The 18,897-nt window shown below is 39.2% G+C and overlaps 1 protein-coding gene and 1 pseudogene across 1 annotated transcript; both read left to right on the top strand.

Moving 5' to 3' along the window:
- Positions 1–625: 625 nt before the first annotated feature.
- LOC147508848 (bifunctional protein FolD 2 pseudogene) lies at positions 626–2,069 on the top strand (annotated as a pseudogene).
- A 10,492-nt stretch (positions 2,070–12,561) lies between these two features.
- ACR11 (uridylyltransferase-like protein) lies at positions 12,562–17,166 on the top strand. The gene is made up of 10 exons (XM_086601210.1): positions 12,562–13,171; positions 14,147–14,201; positions 14,276–14,401; positions 15,041–15,135; positions 15,610–15,694; positions 15,815–15,874; positions 16,354–16,409; positions 16,530–16,635; positions 16,705–16,773; positions 16,863–17,166. The coding sequence occupies exons 1-10, from the start codon at positions 13,029–13,031 to the stop codon at positions 16,923–16,925; spliced, it is 858 nt and encodes a 285-aa protein (XP_086457336.1). The 5' UTR covers positions 12,562–13,028; the 3' UTR covers positions 16,926–17,166.
- Positions 17,167–18,897: the final 1,731 nt, after the last annotated feature.

Genomic DNA, 18,897 nt, shown 5'->3' on the forward strand with positions numbered 1-18,897 from the left:
ATCAACAAAAATGCTCGAAGGAAGGGTTGGGCTCTAGAATAGCGCGTTTAAGCCATATGTGTTGAACCAACTCTTTTAAGGTAACATATGAGACCGATCAAGTGTAGGAATTAGTCTGCCGAAATTGACCCTATCTTTCTTCGGAAGGGAAAAAGTTGTTTGGCGAACCACTATCTCTTGATTGATCGATCATACACTTGCTTTTCCCGCATGATAGTTCTCTTGATATTCTTTCTACAACTATAGATTTGGAGCCAATCGGGTATGACCGTGTGTCAAACTGCGGTCGCGGGAGACGTAAGGAATATTCGGTGATTCCTTTCAATGAGAACTAGACAAGGCGTCCCATATGCTTTGGGAAACCATTAGAAAGTGCAAAGTTGAGAAACATGACCACCACCGGGAGGCTGCCGCTGCTGCTCGTCGCAGTTCAGATGTAGAAACCGCTATGTTCGAAGCGTAAGAGGCGGCAAAAAGCCGATGCCACAGAGGCCGGTTCCGGAGCAAAGCGCTGCCAAGGGATTAGACGGGATAAAGTCTGAACGGAGATAATAGATTGGGGTTCCGGGCCGAGTTGTAGTAGGTGCCTTCCCCGCCGCGTGTACACCTCATCGATCATTTTACTATGAAGAATTCAAATATTAATAAAAGGAAAACAGAGAAAAAAGGCTTCATTCGACAAAAAGCAGAGGAAAAGGACCCGGCTTCGTGGATAACATGGTTCCGACATCGAATGATTCCCCACAAGGTGCCTGAAACTCTCATTTTGACAGCGGAAGTACATCCAGATTGATCCTAAACCAGCAGAGACGGTTGATCGATGAAACGGAAACAGAGCTAGAAGGAGGGTCAAGAACAGACAAGCGAAGCCTTTCTATCCAACACCCACACTTCGAGCAAGCACTCTCCTCCATTTCAGCCTTAATAATTGGATCGATAACATGAAAAGGAGCTATCTGTTCAAACAAATTTTAAAATTGAAAGTGTGTATCTTTGAAAATGCAAAGATAGCAGACCTTAATAGTTATGATCAGCCACTGAACAGCCCTAGATGCACTATTGGTGGACTAGAAGCGCAAAACATCTTGCAAAGCTTTTTAGCTTGTGATCAATAGCGTAAGTCTACATCTTATTGATCAACTATGGGTGCCTTTCATCATTATCCATCTCATTTAATAATGGCGTCTTCGGAAGAAGAGCGTAAGAAAGCCCACGATCATAGATGGTAAAGCAATAGCTCATACTATACGTTCGAAATAGCTTTCGGTTCAACAACTCTCCACTAAACATGGAAAGGTCCCCGGGCTAGCCGTTATTATTGTGGGAAGTAGGAAAGATTCTCAAAGCTATGTGAATATGAAGAAAGAAAGGCATGTGAAGTTGGAATTAAATCTTATGATATCAATCTGCCGAGAAAGTACCCGGCTAAGCTGAATTGATCCAAAAGGTCCAGGAGTTAAACGCTCATCCTGACATCCATGGAATACTGGTTCAACTTCCTCTTCCAGCACATATCAATGAAGAAAACGCCTTAAATGAAATCAGCATTGAAAAGGATGTAGATGGTTTTCATCCTCTGAACATTGGCAAACTTGGTATGAAAGGCAGAGATCCATTATTTCAACCGTGTACACCAAAGGGTTGCCTTGAACTTCTATCACACAGTGGCATAAGTGTAAAGAGCAAAAGGGCAGTGGTAGTTGGTCGAGGTAATATAGTTGGACTACCGGTGGCGTTGCTTCTTCTCAAAGCAGATGCCCATCATATCAGAAGTTCACTCACGCATAATCGATTCGAAAGCATTATTCGTGAAGCGAGACATCATCATAGCTGCAGCGGGACAGGCAAATATGATTAAAGGTGATTTGGATCAAACCCGTGCGCAGCAGTTATTGATGTTGGTACAAATGCCGTTGATGACCCAAGTAGAAAGTCGGGCTATAGGCTCAGTAGGTGATGTGGACTTTGAACAAGCTTGCAAAGTTCTTTGGATGGGTGACTCAGCCTGTGGAGGTGTGGGCCCAATGACCGTTGCAATGCTACTCAAAAAATACCTTGGATGGTGCTAAAGCGTAAGATTGAAAGCAAAGAACGATCTCCTATTTATTACTTGAGTTGTAATCATGTTTCCCAGATTTTGACGGAAGTTGTTCTTGATAATATGTAAAGGTTCTTCTTTGGTAATATAATTCTAATTGTGTACTCTATTTGTTGCAATAATTGCTCAAGAGAGCCCTTTTAACGAAGGAGGAGTTTTTCCGAGCCAAACCGTACCATAAACCCAATTTGGGGATTTGTTTAAGTAGTGTGTTTGGATAATGAGAAGCGCGTCTTTGTTTTTCCTTGTTCTTTGCCTCATTTGTCGTTGTCCGTCTAGTCTCCCTCTTTTCTTTTTAAATTTAAAGACCCCTTTTGGGTAACCTTAAAAAAAAAAAAAAAAAAAAAACTATGGGTGCCTTTGAAATCGAAAAATCTAGCAGATCCACAACACTAGTTACCTAATTGGATGATTATCACCAACCACCACCTAGAAACTCTCCCTGGATAATAATAACCTTCCTCTTGGATGCCCAAATAAAAAAAAGAACCACAAAGACTGCTCTTACACCAGCACCAAGTGCAGGGTTATCTTCAATTCTAAGATCTCTTCTAAACCATACTATACTACTACAACTGCTATTACCACCACCACCACGAACAAGTCCACTTGACATTTTTTTTTTCTCTTAGCAACTCAAACCCAAGAAAACAATCTCTGTATCAAATCTATGTTCTGGTCATGCAGTAATAATTACTATAGACTGTGAAAGAGAAGTTTTTAGGACTTATAACAAGATTGCTTTTTGGGCTAAATCCTTTACTTCTGTAATGAGAGCCATGGGTAAATGAGTGAGCTCCACACTTCACTAAATTCGTCCAACAGATCAACTGTGACGCTGTGGAATAGAATAGATAGGGCTAAGATTCCAGCTTCTATTATTTGATTGATTGAGAGCTCTGGAATCGAACTTTCCTTACTCCGCCTTCTCTACCTCTACCATCCGGAATTCAAACCCTATACATACCGATCAGATATCGAATCAGGCAAGCCGAATTTAGTTAGGGAGTCAACTTACTTGATTGACGCAGAGTGAAAGGATTTAAAGACCTCTTATTGACTAACTCACTTAGTAAGCTGGAATCAAGTAGTTCGGTTGGGTAGAGCAGGTAGTGGTTGTTCCTCTTTCGGCTGCTAGCTGCTATTGGTTTTATTGGAGTTTGTGTCAGACGTATGGATGTTCGGCTAAAGCCCCGATTTCACACAGAAAAAGGATTAAAAAACTCAAACCATCCCGCTCTGCTCACATTCCGTCCTTCGCTTAGCGAGAAAGAATTCCTTTTTTAAAGGGTGCCTAAGGACCTAGTGGAAAGCGCTTTTCTCCACTCGCAGATACTTTGGACTTTTTGCCCCATATCTATCTGCTAGGGTCAAGGAAACTTCTGGATTAAGGATGACTTCGTGGAGGAGCATTATGACTATATATTAGCTGACGTACTTTAAGTTCTCGACCGTTTAATTGACAAACGCTTGTGCTAGGTGTCACTTCAAAGGAATATTAAACGACTAGCAAAGGAAGGCGGACGGTAGTTGTTGAATTTGCTTATATAATCTATCCATGAAAATGATCCAATTATGATAAGTTTTGGAAGAAGTGTGATGTCCTCTGTGGATGAGAATCTATTCAGTGTGATTTTATTGTAGACAGTGGAGCTGCTTGGTGAAGTAGCAGTTTTGGAGGAGGAGGTTGTACGGGTGGAAGAACAGGCGGTGAATGTTAGACAAGGCCTTTATGAAGAAGCTGTGAAGATTTGATGATCCAAGAGAATTAGGGAAAGGCCGAGCGGTTTATATGAAAAGAAAACAGAGAAACGAAGCTCTGAATGTAATGTTACTGGAAATCCAAAGAAGAAGGGAAGGGTGTAATTTGAACGCAATTGGTAGCAAAGCTTAGGCGTGATGAAATTGGGAAGCGTTGTAGAAAGTTTGGAAATGAGAAACAGCCCTGGAAAAGGATACAGTGGTCCGAAGACAGTCGCGGCAAAGAGAAGGAGTCTTGCAGTAATCCTAAAAGGAAAAAGAAGCAATCCCCAAAGCAAAGGTGAGCAAAGAATTAGAACCCCAGTGAAGGGAGCTTGAGTGGTGGAAACATCCGTGGAGAAGCGTTTGGAGGCAGTGAAAATAAAGGTATACAGAGTTAGCATTTGTAGTGATATATAAGAAGTAGTCCTGTTTCTAGTGATATTTACAAAGTAAATGCGATGATGTGACGGTTTTGCATTTCTAGCTAGAATGCAGAGCAGTGGAAGATATTAGCGGGAAGAAAGCCAGATGGATATGCCTGAGGAAAGAACAGGAGAAGGAAGCAGCCCAAAGAAAATGTGCTCGGAAGTTTTGAAGTGTTTGTTTTGAATTTTGTTGAGGACGAAGACACAAAAATACAGGCATTGAGAGTCGGAGATGTTTTGTTCTGTAAAGCAAGTAGCTTATGAGGAAAGTGAATGTGAAGAGGCTTATGGCATTTGTAAAGTGAGAAAGAGAGACAGTGGGTCCTACAAGCATATGCGCGCAATTGAATCCCACTCTATTGATGGCAACGGAACGACAAGCTCTCTGTTTGTAATGCAGAGAGTGAAGTAAGTATTGTTAACAGTAGTTGTGGTGTTTTAGGCTATGAATTTGGTGAGGAAGTGTATAACTGTGTGAGGGTCCTCGTTGGGAAGCTCGGCAAAGGTGTTGAGTTAAAGGGTCTTTACGGGAGCAAAAGCTAGCATTCTGGAGGAACATCTATAACTCCTGCAAGAGGAGGTCGGGTTGCTCAGTGATGTAAGTGGTTTGACATCTATTGGTTGAATATCCCTAGTAAAGACGTAAAGGTTAAATTACATAAAAATAATGTTACAAGTACGGAATACCATCCTTGCTCTATGTCTCTATATGACCTTCTCTAGGCAAAGCATCATAATCGTTGATAGTTGAAACTCTCAAGTGCTTTGTTGTTTGCTCTACTACGTTGCAGAGCCCCCATTATATTGAGCTCAGACGCGTGTAACTTTCACTCCAAAACAGTGATTTCAAGAAGCTTAAATTTACAGCTCTTGAAAATCACTTTTATTTGAGCAACTGCAACTTGCATGTCTGTTTTTAATAATAGAGGTAGTGCAAGTTCAGAGTAGAAGGCGATAACACTAGGGAATTCCAGCGCAGAAAATCAAAGTTTACAAGATGGTGCTCGGGTAAGTCCAGAAGACCATCACCTTGGGACGGAACCAATTGTCCAAAACCATATCTCACAAAATTTAGTATTCATATGACCTTCCTCGATTTACATAATTCCCAACGCGTCCATTTATGATGCACTAGTATAGGTAAGGTCATCTATACACTAGGGAATTCCAAAGAGAAAATCAAAGTTTACAAGATGGTGCTCGGGTAAGTCCGTAAGACCATCCATCACCTTGGGACGGAACCAATAGTCCAAAACTATATCTCACAAAATTTAGTATTCATAACGACCTTGTGATTTATATAATTCCCTGAACATCCATTTATGATGCACTAGTATAGGTAAGGTCATCTATACACTCGTTATACTCCCCACCCCACCCCACGTTTTCCCAACAAAAACGCATTTAAGCGCCACCAAACACAGAACTTCGTCAGAAAAATCTAGACTAACCATTATGTACTAAAACAGTTGTAGCTTACTATGCAGATATCGAAACAAGATGAATCCAATTGTATTGGAAAGCAGACTCGCAGATCTAAAAATCTTATTCAAGCCCCGAGACCAAATTCTCAAGCACGATTTTTCAAGATTCTTCTGAACCAACACCAGAAACTAAACCAAATATAGATCAATAAATGTGGTGGAACTTCCACTGATGGATGGTGAATCTTAGAGTTGGACCATGGAAGAACTTGACGAAGCTAGATAAAAATATGAAGGATCAGTTTGTGTGAAACAAGTCCATGAAGTATCTACATACAGTACATGACTTGAGATGACTCCAGGACTCCATGATAAGGTCTGACAATGGTGATCGCTTACAAGGTCATACTTGACTTGAAGCAGGACTCGAGACCGATGTTCTTGACTTATTAAATTGGTCGTCCAGGAATTCTAACTTGATATCAACGATGATCTGCAGTCCATGTATGCCATTTATCTAACATGAGATTATCCCACCAGACTAAACCGACTCTCAAAACAGAAAAAGTAGAAGGTTTTCCCAAAAGAGGTTATCCTAATAGAAATACGCAAACAAAGGGTAGAACTTGCAATCCAAAGATGTTTAAAATCATCCTATTTAGCATTAATTTGGGTTGTAACCGATTACAAAAAGTTTCTCAACCCCAAAACAATATTATAGTAGCTATCAAACCCAACACTTACATCCCAGCCGGAATATACAATAAATCCAATATGATCTAACTATACTAACACCCATAACACATTACACCAAGACGCAACATGCAAATCAAACACAAGATGCTTGCCAAAAATCTGACCGAGAAACAACAAAACCAACTAAACTACCCGGCAAAGATTAATACACGCCAAACTATTGAAAGATTGATATTGAAATAGAATACACGCGCCAAAAATTCCTTCAAATTGAAATATAAAGATTTGTTGTTTTATATCACAAATCAAAAACAAAAAACAAAATACCCAAAATCAAAAGCAAAGCAATATATCTTACCATTTGTAGAAAACCCCAATTCGAAAGCGGTTCTACCGGCTCCACAAATCACCGCAAAGAACACCAAAACCCCATTTTAAAGTTAAAACAATCAATCAAGACAAAAAAAAAAAACGATTTCAACTAGGGGGGGAACAAAAAAAAACAAATCTTTTGATTTTGTTGTAGTTTCAATGACTTTTCAATTCTTCTCACCTTGAGGTTGAGGGTGGAGGAGAGATAAGCTTTGAAGATGTGGAGAGGATGAGTTTTAGAGATCGATAGAGGAAAGAAGTTTAGATTTAGTTGGAGAGAGACGGCAATCTAGGGTTTTAACATGGTTTTTTTTTTTAGTATTCCTAATTTTGTTATGACTTCCAGCTGGAACACGAAAACTGGAGATTTGGAGCGAAAAATATTTTGCAAACAAAAAGGATTATTTTAAGCCCAAACCAAAGCCCATTTTTGCAACACCAAAAAACGCCGCAACAAGGGCATACAGTCTATCCCAGAATTACGGTGACGGCAAGGGGTTGCAATAGATATTTAATCTATAGCAAGCACCACACTCGTTGCCAACAATAAACATTTTCAATTTAATTATTTTTCTTATTTTTCATAAATTTAAGTGGGCGGTTTTGTAACGCCAAGGCGCCGCTTCTAGGTATTTCCCAAAATCAAAATTCTATTAAGACGGATGACCTTTAGCAACGCCACACGGTGTTGTAAAAGATGACTTGTTGCAACAAATTTTAGGCGTGGCGAAAGAGTGCGTTGCAACAGACCCCTTTTGTTGTAGTGTGAGTACATCTATTTAAATGCGTACCTTTGATGTTTGGCAAGACCTTTTGCTTGGCAAGAACTTCCATGCCTTTTTCTCCCATATGACACAGTTTCTTATGCCATAGGATAGTTCGGAGGAAGCTTTTCCTTGTGCCACATTTAACTCTGCTTTACACAAACTAGCTTGTGTTTTGTAAAGCGAGCAAGTCTTCTTCCCTTTGGCTACTACAATGGAACCTCTGCTCAGTTTCCATACCCCGTTACCAAACGAGTTTTGAAAGGCATCATCATTTAACTTACCAGTGGAAATTAGGCTTAGCTAAATGTCAGGGACATGTCTTACATCCTTGAGTGTCAAGGTGTAGCCGACATTGGTTTCTACATGAACATCCCCAATGCCTATAATCTTTGAGACTTCATTGTTGCCCATCTTCACCTCACCAAAATCACTCGATTTGTAGGTAGGGAAGAAACTCTCGTGGGGTGTGATGTGGTAAGAAGCACCTGTATCTACCACCCACTCTGTACCCTGACATGAAGTGCTCAAGCATAACTCGTCACCATCTAACACAATTCCTACTTCACCTTCTGAAGCTATGACTGTGGCGTCTCTACCGGTGTTGCTTTCTTTCAACTCTAACTTATCTTTATGTGCGGTACTAGTCTTCTCATCTCTCTTTAAATCTATGCATTCATATTTGAAATGTCCATGGATACCGAAATGAATACACGACAAGTCTTTCTTAGGAGGTCAGCTCGCGCTCATAGATTTTCTTTTGTCATCACCTCTAGAATGAGATGGTTTTCTGCTTTTGCCTATTTTTTGTTTTTCTGTAACAAGGATCTCTGAGTGACAGGAGCTATTATGTGCGTCCTTTCTTGTCTTCTCGTAGAGGTCTTCTAATGTCTTCCATAGGCTGAAAGCAGTGGTCTTTTGGGATACAAGGCCGATTACATTGTTGTCAATCTGTTGTATAATGCACCTAATCATTTTTTCATCAAGCGTCTTCCACTCAGCCATGACAATTGCGTATGGTTTTACTCCTCCATTCTCAATGGGTTGTGCCAAGTCCTTGCAATAGAGCAAGTCTTCCATCCTGACTTTCCAAATAGTGTAGTTACCTTTATTTAGACTAGTCATGCGAGTGTTTACAGAATGATCCATCTCTACAAGCTATTTCAACTCAAGCCTCCTCTCAGGAATTTTATCAAACACCTTCTGAGCAAGATTTGGATAACAACCTTGTTGGGCTTAATCATATCTGGCTTTGATACCACTTGTTGGGGAAAACGATACCAATCGATCCCCACTAAGATAGCTTGTAATTGGATAATCTACTACTCCAATTGAAAATCTAATATTTCACTACAACCAACAATCACAATCCTAATCTATGGATATAACTATCACAAATAAGCAATAGAAATATAAAGTAAGTAAAACATACCACAACACAAAGATGTACCGTGGTTCGGCCAATGATGCCTACTTCTACAAGAGCTAATCCTTTTATAAGTATGGAAAAGAATATTACAATCACTTCTCTCAAGTCTTTCCACCTTAGAGCATTCCCAATGCAGGTGGAAAAGAGGGGGTGGGTTTGTAATAATAGTCACCTCTTTGGTGTGGAAAACCAGTGCCCAATGCAGAGGTGACTAACTGGTGACTATTTTTCCAAGTTGAAAACAAGGTGAAACCTTCAACCGAGATAGTGGCTGACTTGTGAACTTCGGACGGGATGTTGGATTCCGTCTCATGTGTTTTTTTTTTTCGATTTTATTTTCGGACGGAATGTTTCATTCCGTCTCGAGTGTTTTTTCGATTTTTTTTCGGTTTTTTTTAACTTAAGACAAAATACCGGACAGGATGTTACACTACGTCTCAATCAAAATGCCTCCATACGGAATCCAACATCCCGTCCGGGATTATTTTTCACCTTTGCATTGGGCAGCCTCACCTTGTTTTTCGCCAAAACGGTGAAAATTTTGGGAAATACTGCCTACGTGGCAGTGATAAGAGGGGAAATAAATCCACCTGCATTGTTTGGATATGCTCTTACTAGATCATTCATCTCTCCTTACAAGCTTTTCTCTTTGCAAGAGTTTTATCTCAATTTTGATTGCTCTCAAAATTGAATTTCTATTCAAGATTTCGGTTTTCCAAAACCTTACTTTTGTTTTTATAGTAAACTGCAATTTCGCAGTTACTGTAGAAAAATAGAAACTAACAAGTTTAGGCATGAGCACGTGCGCGCTCTCGGCAAGACCAATTCGAGCACGCATGCATCCTCTTCAATTTTTCTCAGAAAAGTCCAGTAGACTTGTTTCGTAAGAGGGCGGAAAAAAATTAAATTCTTTTTCTCTCCAAGAGAGCTTTGGGCAAGACCATTTCTGAGCATGCGCTCGCTCAAACCTCTTCACAAAAACAATATCGGATTCTCTCATTCTTCCTCATGTGAGGGATAACTCCAACAAGATATAACTTTGATCTCAAAACAGCGAATACAATTTCAAAATTACCAAGTGTGATTTTTTGTGGACATGCGTATATTACTGGGTTGCCTACCAGCATTCCTCTACCAAAAAAAATTCAATGATTGCTGCCAGTTCTCATGTGGTCAGTCGGGTCAATTCAAAACTTGAAGAATTTCAGTTCTCCATGCTTAATCTTTTGGCTAAATCTACCCTGCGCAAGGCGTACCATACACTGTGAATTCTGGGCCACTCATGCCAGGGGTGCGTGTGTATTGGACGGCTGAAGTACTGAATCCAACAGCCCATATTACTTGCGCACGATACAGCTCGCGCACTGAAGACCAGCTCTAATCTTTTACGACTGGTTTAGGTATATTACTTGCACCAAATTCCCAATCTGTGTGATATATGTTGTAATATTGATTATTTCACCAGGAAAGAAACTTAGCATAAGATGTAACTTGGAGCCTGAAGGTCGAAACAATCTGTTTAACTTTCTGTGTAGTATACTAGTAGGTACCAGTGTAGTAGGCACTAGGCGAAGACGTCCATTTTATATATTGATTATTGATATATATATATGCAATCCACAAACGTTCAATACTTCAATGGTATGCTAATTATCTCCTTGAATAGAAAACCCGAGAAACTGGGAGGATAAGGTTGGCAGGTATGAGTTGCTTTGAAAAGTTAAATGTGGATGAGAAATGTGAAGATAGAATCCAATCTGCCAAAAAATTGGTTCGATTCGGATATGGTGGAACTATGAAATGGACCCAATGTGTCTCTTCAAGTCGTCTTACACCCCCCATGATTATTGTTGTTTGGAGTATAATTTGTCTTCTCCTCAACTCCCATATGCAATATTCTATACACCATTCTAGCATTGTACTGGTATATACGGATTGGTGCCGTGTTACGTCTGTGGTCACTGAACTGCGACATCTCATCGGTTTCTATTGTCTCGCGACTAACACAATTTTTCAATTTCATAATGTTTATTTATTTCGCATACCATAATTTATTATCCCTAAGAGAAATAAATTAATAGGTACTCAACTTTGGGTAGGAAACATCAATTGCTGGACAAAGATAAGAGCAATGGTGAGCCACAATCAAGTTGGAATTCACTTGGATGATGATGCATTTGTGCGTACGGTTTTATTAGGTCCATACAATTAGTAGTTGGGTCATGGGTGGGAAAATGGGGTCTGTTTTGATTAATGAAAAGTCGACGAAATAAAGGGACCATTTGTCGATCAAATGGCCAACTACCAAGCCACTGTATATAATATTTTTATCCCAAAAAAAAAAGCCACTGTATATGAAAATTTAAGGGGTTAACTTCCAATTATTACTATCTGTTATTAAAGTTAGGAAAATGCCCCAATTTCGGCAGCTAGACACTCGGGTTTGAGTGTTTTCGTGAAACCATGTCCCAACCGGCTAACGGGTGCTGAAAAAACCGCGTCGCCTTAATCAAATGAATGAAATAACACATGGCCAGATACATGTTAGACATCAAGTCTTCCGTAAAAATTACTGTCATTTCTAATGCATGAAAAATGCAAAGTCATGCTTCCGGAATGTAAGAGCAATTGTCTAGAGACGCAGTTTGTAAAACTTATTTTCCAAATCCCTTTTAATACCTATCAATTATCACACACCTGACACCACCAAGAAAAAGAATCAGCAGTACTTAGAGATGGCTACACATTCACCCATTCTCATCCATGTGCTAACTTTCTTGATGCTCTTATGCTCTATAATCCATGCTGAAGGCAAATCAGATCCGAAGCAATGCCTGATAAATTGTGGAATAGAAGAATTCAAATGCCTAGCAATCTGCCGTCGACTATTCGTCCCCGTTTGTGGTTTAAAATGCCGTGCGGATAACTTGAAGTGTGCCGCCAAATGTTTTCCAAGTCCAAAACCTCCAGCCCCAAAACCAAAACCTCCAACTCCAGTAGTACCTCCAGTCATCCCTACGCCACCAACTCCAATAGCACCTCCAGTCATCCCTACACCACCAACTCCAACTCCAACTCCAGCCCCAAAACCAAAACCTCCAACTCCGAAACCGCCAACTCCAATAGCACCTCCAGTCATCCCTACACCACCAACTCCAATCGTCCCAAAACCACCGTGTCCACCACCGCCAACTCCAAAACCACCTTGTCCACCACCACCAACTCCAAAACCACCGTGTCCACCACCTCCATGTAAAGGGAGCATTAAGTCCTAAATGAAGTTAAATATATGCACGGGTTGACGGGTTGTACACTTTAACCATAAGCCGTATGCATATGCATCATCTGGTATATGTTCTCTGTAATATACCTTTTCCATAAATAAATGTAATGACCATTTCCAATAGCACTTTTTTGTATGTGTTACATAGATCACCAAAGATTAAAAATAAATATTCGTTAAATGATTTCTTGCTAGAAAAGTACGTGAATATTTTAGTTGTTGTTGTAGAAACTATATTATATAATCCTGAAATATCAGCAGATATTGCAAAATCTCATACGACATTTCCCGTACCATTTCCCTGTAATAAAGTTGAGAAATGAGGACAAGGAAAAAGCATGTACGTGAGAGAGTAATGGCAGACATACGTTAAAGTCAACATCGTATACGTATACGTATACGATGCTTTTGAGATGATGAGATCTGTGACACTCTATCTTTCGTCAATGACCAAACATGTCGTTATCATCCAGAGAATTAATAAAATGAGATAACATAAAAGATATAAAGATTGTGTGATATTTGTATGTGTGTGTCTAAAAAGCTCTCATGGCGAAAACAGTAACCATCAAACTACAACCATTTTTCAGTATATGTCTAAAAACACAAACCAATGGAGTTTCCCCAAGTGGGTTGTTTTATCTGTTATTCTCAACTAACGTTAAAAACAACAACGCACAAACTATCAACAGCAGCACCCAGTTTGTGACTAGACTTGAATTGTTTTAGTTGTTGGGCTTCTCTCTTTTTTTTTTTTTTTTTTTAGTTTTTGTTCTTGGGGTTTTAAAAGTATAATGGCTGTTTCTATAGCTGCTGGGAGTATTGGGGTTTATTCTGGTTTGAAAAAGATTGAAACTTTTGTTTTTAATGGAGGGGTTTGTTCAAGGAGTTTTGGAAATGACGGTGTTGGAAAATGTCGAAGAATTTGCAGTAGAAGGTAATAATTTATTACAAATTGGGCTTGCTTTATTTTGTTTATTATGGCATTCTGAATCATAATAAGTTGTGTGAATTTTTGTTTGTTTAATTGGTATTTGAAAATTTTCACTGGTGAATATTTGTTTGTTTAACATTGCTGCTTTTATAATTGACACTGTGAATTTGCGCCATGTATTTGAGGTGAAATGTTTACATATCCAGATGTGTCTGTTCATTGATTTGCCATTTATATTTATTTTTTCTGATTATGAAAATTAGATTCCAGATATCTGGAAGAGAAGGAAAATTGCATAGTGAGGGAGAAAAATTCAAGTATATAGTTTTTTTAATGAGCTGGAGTAGATTTTAAAGTTTTTTTCAATTGATCGTCATCGACTTATCAGAAAATTTCTGTGTTGGAAAGCAATCATTTTGATTCATTGCCTTGTCACAGTTCTTGATCATACTAAAATGAGTGTGATGAAGTAGGCCTGATTGGAAGAGACTTAACTATTTCCCAAATAGTTAATACCTGAGATATGCTAAGGATCTACTCCTCTAAGGAGGTAGCATGGAGCTACCCCATTGGAAGACAAGTTTTTTTTCTGGATTCCCATGTCTTGAAATGGTAAATATTAGAATATTTTGTGTTGGAGAAATGGAATCCACAAAAAGATTGTCTTTTTAATGGGGGAGGTCATTGCTACTTCCTTATATAGCAAATCTCTTACTAATATCCTTCTTTTCCTTTTCCCCTTTCATGGGACGGTACTGATATAATTCTTTTGGTTCGTTAAATCGTCAATTCAAACAGTAACAGAACCTTGGGTTAGATTTGTTAGCGGGGGCACATGCTGAGGTCATTTAGTACTAAGAGGGTGTAGTTACTTAAGGAGTGGAATACAAATCTAATCCATCAATGGCATATCTTATTCCTAGTAAAGTTTTAAATCTTATGTTTTCATTAGAAATATAACCCGTCTATGCTTTTCAGGTTATCTTCAGGAGCTGTAAGCATCCTACGAGCTTCATCAACAACTGCAATTGAGGTACTGTACAACGATTAATTCTTAACTGATTGATCGTTTCTGAGTACCTACCATTTTACTTCATTTGGTATCAGGACGGAAGTTCTAGTGAGACTGATAAAGTTCCTACTCCAAAAGTTATAATTGATCAGGACTCAGATCCAGACGCGACTATTGTTGAGATTACTTTTGGTGATCGCCTTGGAGCTCTCCTCGACACGGTATAAAACTTGCTATTTTCTATTTAATCATTGTAAGTGCTAATTGTTGTTATCTTCTGGTCGGGTGTGAGCTTGCCAATTTCCATCTGGTTGAGTAAGGACTGCTTGTCACGTGCTAATTGAAACTGCACCAATAGCCAAAATGTTGGTACATTATCGGGGATCAATGGTACAAAGAGTGACAGTTGGCACGGAATAGTTTTTTGAACATTTTATGAATTTGTCCATCCTCTTAAAATTCAAGTTAAAGGAGGATTTGATGCCATCACTATTGCTATTATATTTTTGTTTTATATTGGACAGAGTATCATATTGTAGATAATTTCCTTTCCTATTCCGTTAGAATATGAGAAACTCATATTTTCCTTTAGTCTTTGTCCATAGCCAAAGCCCTCTTTTTTCTTTTTGGCAATGAAAAACTAAAGTTTATTAAGCACTATATGCCCTCTTAATGAACAATTAGGTGCAGCAAAGATGATAGCTAATTAAGAAAGATATGAATTGACATCTTGGGGCCATTTGAGTTTAGCATGTGTTAATAGCTGACAACAACAGTGAGTTAGAACAGTCAAGAAATTATAAGTTAAGTTATTTATTTATTTTTCATTCTATTAGCTAATTATGTTTTTCTGGCTACAGATGCGTGCACTCACAAACCTTGGGCTCAATGTTGTGAAGGCAAATGTCTTCTTGGACTCCTCTGGGAAGCATAACAAATTTGCAATCACTAAAGCGTAAGTCTGATGTTGCCGTTTGACTAGATAACGATACTATTATCGGTGTAATCCTTTTCTCTTTTACACCTTGGTTTTTCTCTTTGTGGTTTCATATCCTGTTTGCATTTTGACAAGTCAATAAGATATGCAGATGTTACATAAATTGGTAAATTTTTGATCTTCTGCAAGAAATTAGGGGTACTGAGAAAACAAAATTCGCCTTTTTATGGGACTAGGATTGCATAAGTGGGCTAACAAACATTCATAGTGCTCTTGTTTTCATAAAAATTATACACCAAAAAGTACGATATTCTTGTGGTGAAAGCTCAAAGGGAAGATATCACTAACTAAACATAAAATAGTGTTGCCGCAAAATTGTCAAAACAAGGTTGTCACTTCTTAGTGTTAGGTGTACCTTACTGGAAGTTTAGAGTTCTTCCCAGTAATTATGTTGTAATTGTTGACAGATACAGTTTTAGGGGTGATATGCAGGGATACTGGACGAAAAGTTGATGATCCAGAGTTGTTAGAGGCTATACGCTTGACTATAATCAACAACCTACTTGAGTATCACCCGGTAATTCTAAGCCTTCTTTAACATCATTACTCTGGTTAAACACCATAGAAAAGGACTTCTTTCTATTGTCTAATTGCCAACATTTGACTGTATCTTGATTGACTGGGATCTATGGGTTAGGAATCAAGTGCCCAGTTGGCGATGGGAATAGCTTTTGGAATGGAGCCACCAAAATATCAGGTAGATCATTCAAGTGTATAATTCCTAGGTCTCTTCAATAAATTATATTTATTTGTTTCTATGTACAAATATACCAGTTTTGTAAGTACAAGTAAGGGTGGATTTTGAGAGCGCACTCTTTACAGGTTTTTTGCATGGTTTGTATAACATTAAACCTGGTTTGACGTAGTGAACATTCAGTTACAGTGAAGATAATCGAGCGTGCTGAATTCTGATCTTTTTTTGCTATTGACATACAAGTCGTTTACATTTAACCTATTTAAGAGGTTACCCACAAAGAATATCATATTTCAGAGATATTGTTAATTATACATCCATCTTTAAATTACCAATTAAAAATAAATAGAATGTTCAAAGTGGATGGTTACTATTATGGTCAGATTGCTTGTGGTCTATTTTCTCTTTTGATGTAGTTGATGAATCTATTCCCCCCACGTTGAAAGATACACGTGTTTATTTTGATTCTATTTCATACTCAGATTGATGTGGATATTGCAACTCATATAAACATATACGATGATGGACCCGATCGTAGGTATGCATGTTCTCTTGGTGGCTGAACTAGAATAGGTTGTCGTGTGTTTGAGACATGAATAAGAAAATGAAGTTGAACAAGGAGGTTGACATATATCTTTCGGTTTATTGATACTTGCAGCTTGCTTTATGTGGAGAGTGCTGATCGTCCTGGATTGCTGGTAGATCTCGTCAAGATCATTACTGACATAAGTGTCGCAGTCGAGTCGGGAGAGTTTGACACAGAGGTAAACAAGTGGACGTCATTCTAGTTTCCACATTCAGTGCATCAGATATTAATTTGCTTTTGTGTGTAGGGCTTACTGGCGAAAGCAAAATTTCATGTCAGTTACCGTGGTAAAGCTATCAGCAAGCCTCTTCAGCTGGTAAATTACTTAAATGATTTAAGGTGTTCTACACCAGACTATATATGAATCTACACACAGTTTATATTAATTGACGATCAACTGCGCAGGTTCTTGCTAATAGCTTGCGGTACTACTTGAGGCGGCCCTCCACTGAAGATGCAAGTTTTTGAGCCATTTTTAGGGCTGATATTAAAAAAATGTTTCCTGAACTGTTTTAGCTTTTTTCATGCTAACGAATTAGCATGTGCTAGGGGTCCTGTATGTTATCCAAATAATTGTCTCTTAGGACTTTTCACATTGAAAGAAGGTAATCTTGTATTGAAAATGGTCGTTGTTGTATTATGATATCCAACTGTTTAAAAAGTTTTATCCAAGTTGAATATAAAAATTACGAGATGAAATTAAGGATGATCGTGAAATGTATTTGTCACTAGAAAACTCTCTAAAGTCTTTAGACAAATGGATTTGTGGCATTTGTCTTTACATCTATGCACTTGGTATATCATGTCGTTACCCAAATGATACCATAGAACCATTTGTTTTGATGGAGAGTGGAGAATTCGCACGTGTCATTGTGAGCATGCTACAACCGCCCTCTAAGCCCAACATTACAGATCTTACACTTACGACACACAGGGTAACGGTGATACTCCTAATCCACTTGGTATTGTTAAGCATCTTGATGAGACGTTATTTGATAGTGCATTCTGTATACCTTTTCGTACTATGAAAAGTATACCACGTGCTTGTTGTTTGGCTTTTTCTGGTGCACTGAAATCTGCTCTCTGGGATATTACGGCTGATCTTGGTTCAGTTATACCTTGGGTTCATCTTCTTCTTCTGTCGTGCTATACTTTGCAAGTTTTTCAACCACAAAATCGTCAGGAATGTTGTTCTGGTACTAGAAAAAACTTTTAGTAGAAACCAATTCTCCATGCTTTTGACGACATGGAATGAGCCTGATGGGATGTTTCGTCTCTTAACGTCTGTAATAGAGCCTCCTTCAACCCAGCCACCCCAGAGATCTGTCCCCTCTCAGAATGTGCATCGATGCTTGCAGAAAGTTGCTGATGAACATTTTGTTGCAGCGGTAAAAGGGTTGTCATCATCAGGAGTTGCCTCAAATACTGCAGAGACTATATGTGCATTAGAGGAGAAGCACCTGATGCGACAACCACTTGTAAGACCAATTGTTCCTTTTGTTGAGCCCCCTTTAGTGGTAGAGAGAGACGCCCTATTGTCATGTATTAGGTCATTTCCGAAAGGTTCTTCTTGTGGTCGTGATGGTCTTCGAGCTCAACATTTGTTGGATGCCATGAGTGGTGCTGCAGCAGCTATATCGTCTGATTTGCTAGATGCATTGACCGCTGTGGTGAATCTTTGGTTACAGGGACGATGTCCACAGCCGTTAGTGGAATTCATTGCGAGTGCTCCGCTTACTCCATTTCTCAAGCTGAATAATAATATTCGTCATATAGCTGTGGGGATGGTTTGGCGTCGTTTGGTCTCCAAGATTGCAATAAAAAGAGTTTCCAAAGATGTGGTAGGATACTTACAGGATTTTCAGCATGGGGTTGGTGTTTCTGGTGGAGCAGAGGCAATTTTGCACGTTGTCAACCGCATAGTGTATGCTAACAACGACAGTACCTCTCTTTCGATGCTGCTTGTAGATTTTCAGAATGCTTTTAACATGGTTGATCGGACTACTATGTTGAGAGAGGTTCGTATCCGTTGCCCAGCTATTGCCCCTTAGGTCGAGTACTTATATTGTCAACCTGCGAGGTTATATTTGGGGGATGGCTACATATGGTCTGCTACTGAGGTCCAGCAAGGCGACCCTTTGAGTCCCCTTCTATTTGCACTGGTGTTGCATCCCCTGATTATGCGGATCCAGTCCAGTTGTCAGTTATTGCTACAGGCTTGGTATCTAGATGATGGGACTATGATCGGAGATACAGAACAGGTGGCGACCGCTTTGGGTATGATTCAAGAAGAAGGACCTTCTTACGGGCTAGTTCTTAATCTGGCTAAAACTGAGATATTTTGGCCGTCATTGGATCCACATCGCTCCACTCCTGGTCACTTTCCTTCAGATTTGTCCCATCCTCAGCAGGGAGTCAGGTTGCTTGGAGGTGCGGTCAG

Source organism: Coptis chinensis, chromosome 3 (assembly GCF_015680905.1).
Source record: "Coptis chinensis isolate HL-2020 chromosome 3, ASM1568090v1, whole genome shotgun sequence".
In the NCBI taxonomy this organism is placed as follows: Eukaryota; Viridiplantae; Streptophyta; class Magnoliopsida; order Ranunculales; family Ranunculaceae; genus Coptis; species Coptis chinensis.

Excerpts from the sequence above, each read along its gene's own strand:
- ACR11 (XM_086601210.1), top strand. The coding sequence starts at position 13,029 with ATGGCTGTTTCTATAGCTGCTGGGAGTATTGGGGTTTATTCTGGTTTG. Across the intron at positions 13,172-14,146 it reads CGAAGAATTTGCAGTAGAAG|GTTATCTTCAGGAGCTGTAA; the intron begins GTAATAATTTAT and ends TATGCTTTTCAG. Across the intron at positions 15,136-15,609 it reads AAATTTGCAATCACTAAAGC|GGATACTGGACGAAAAGTTG; the intron begins GTAAGTCTGATG and ends GGTGATATGCAG.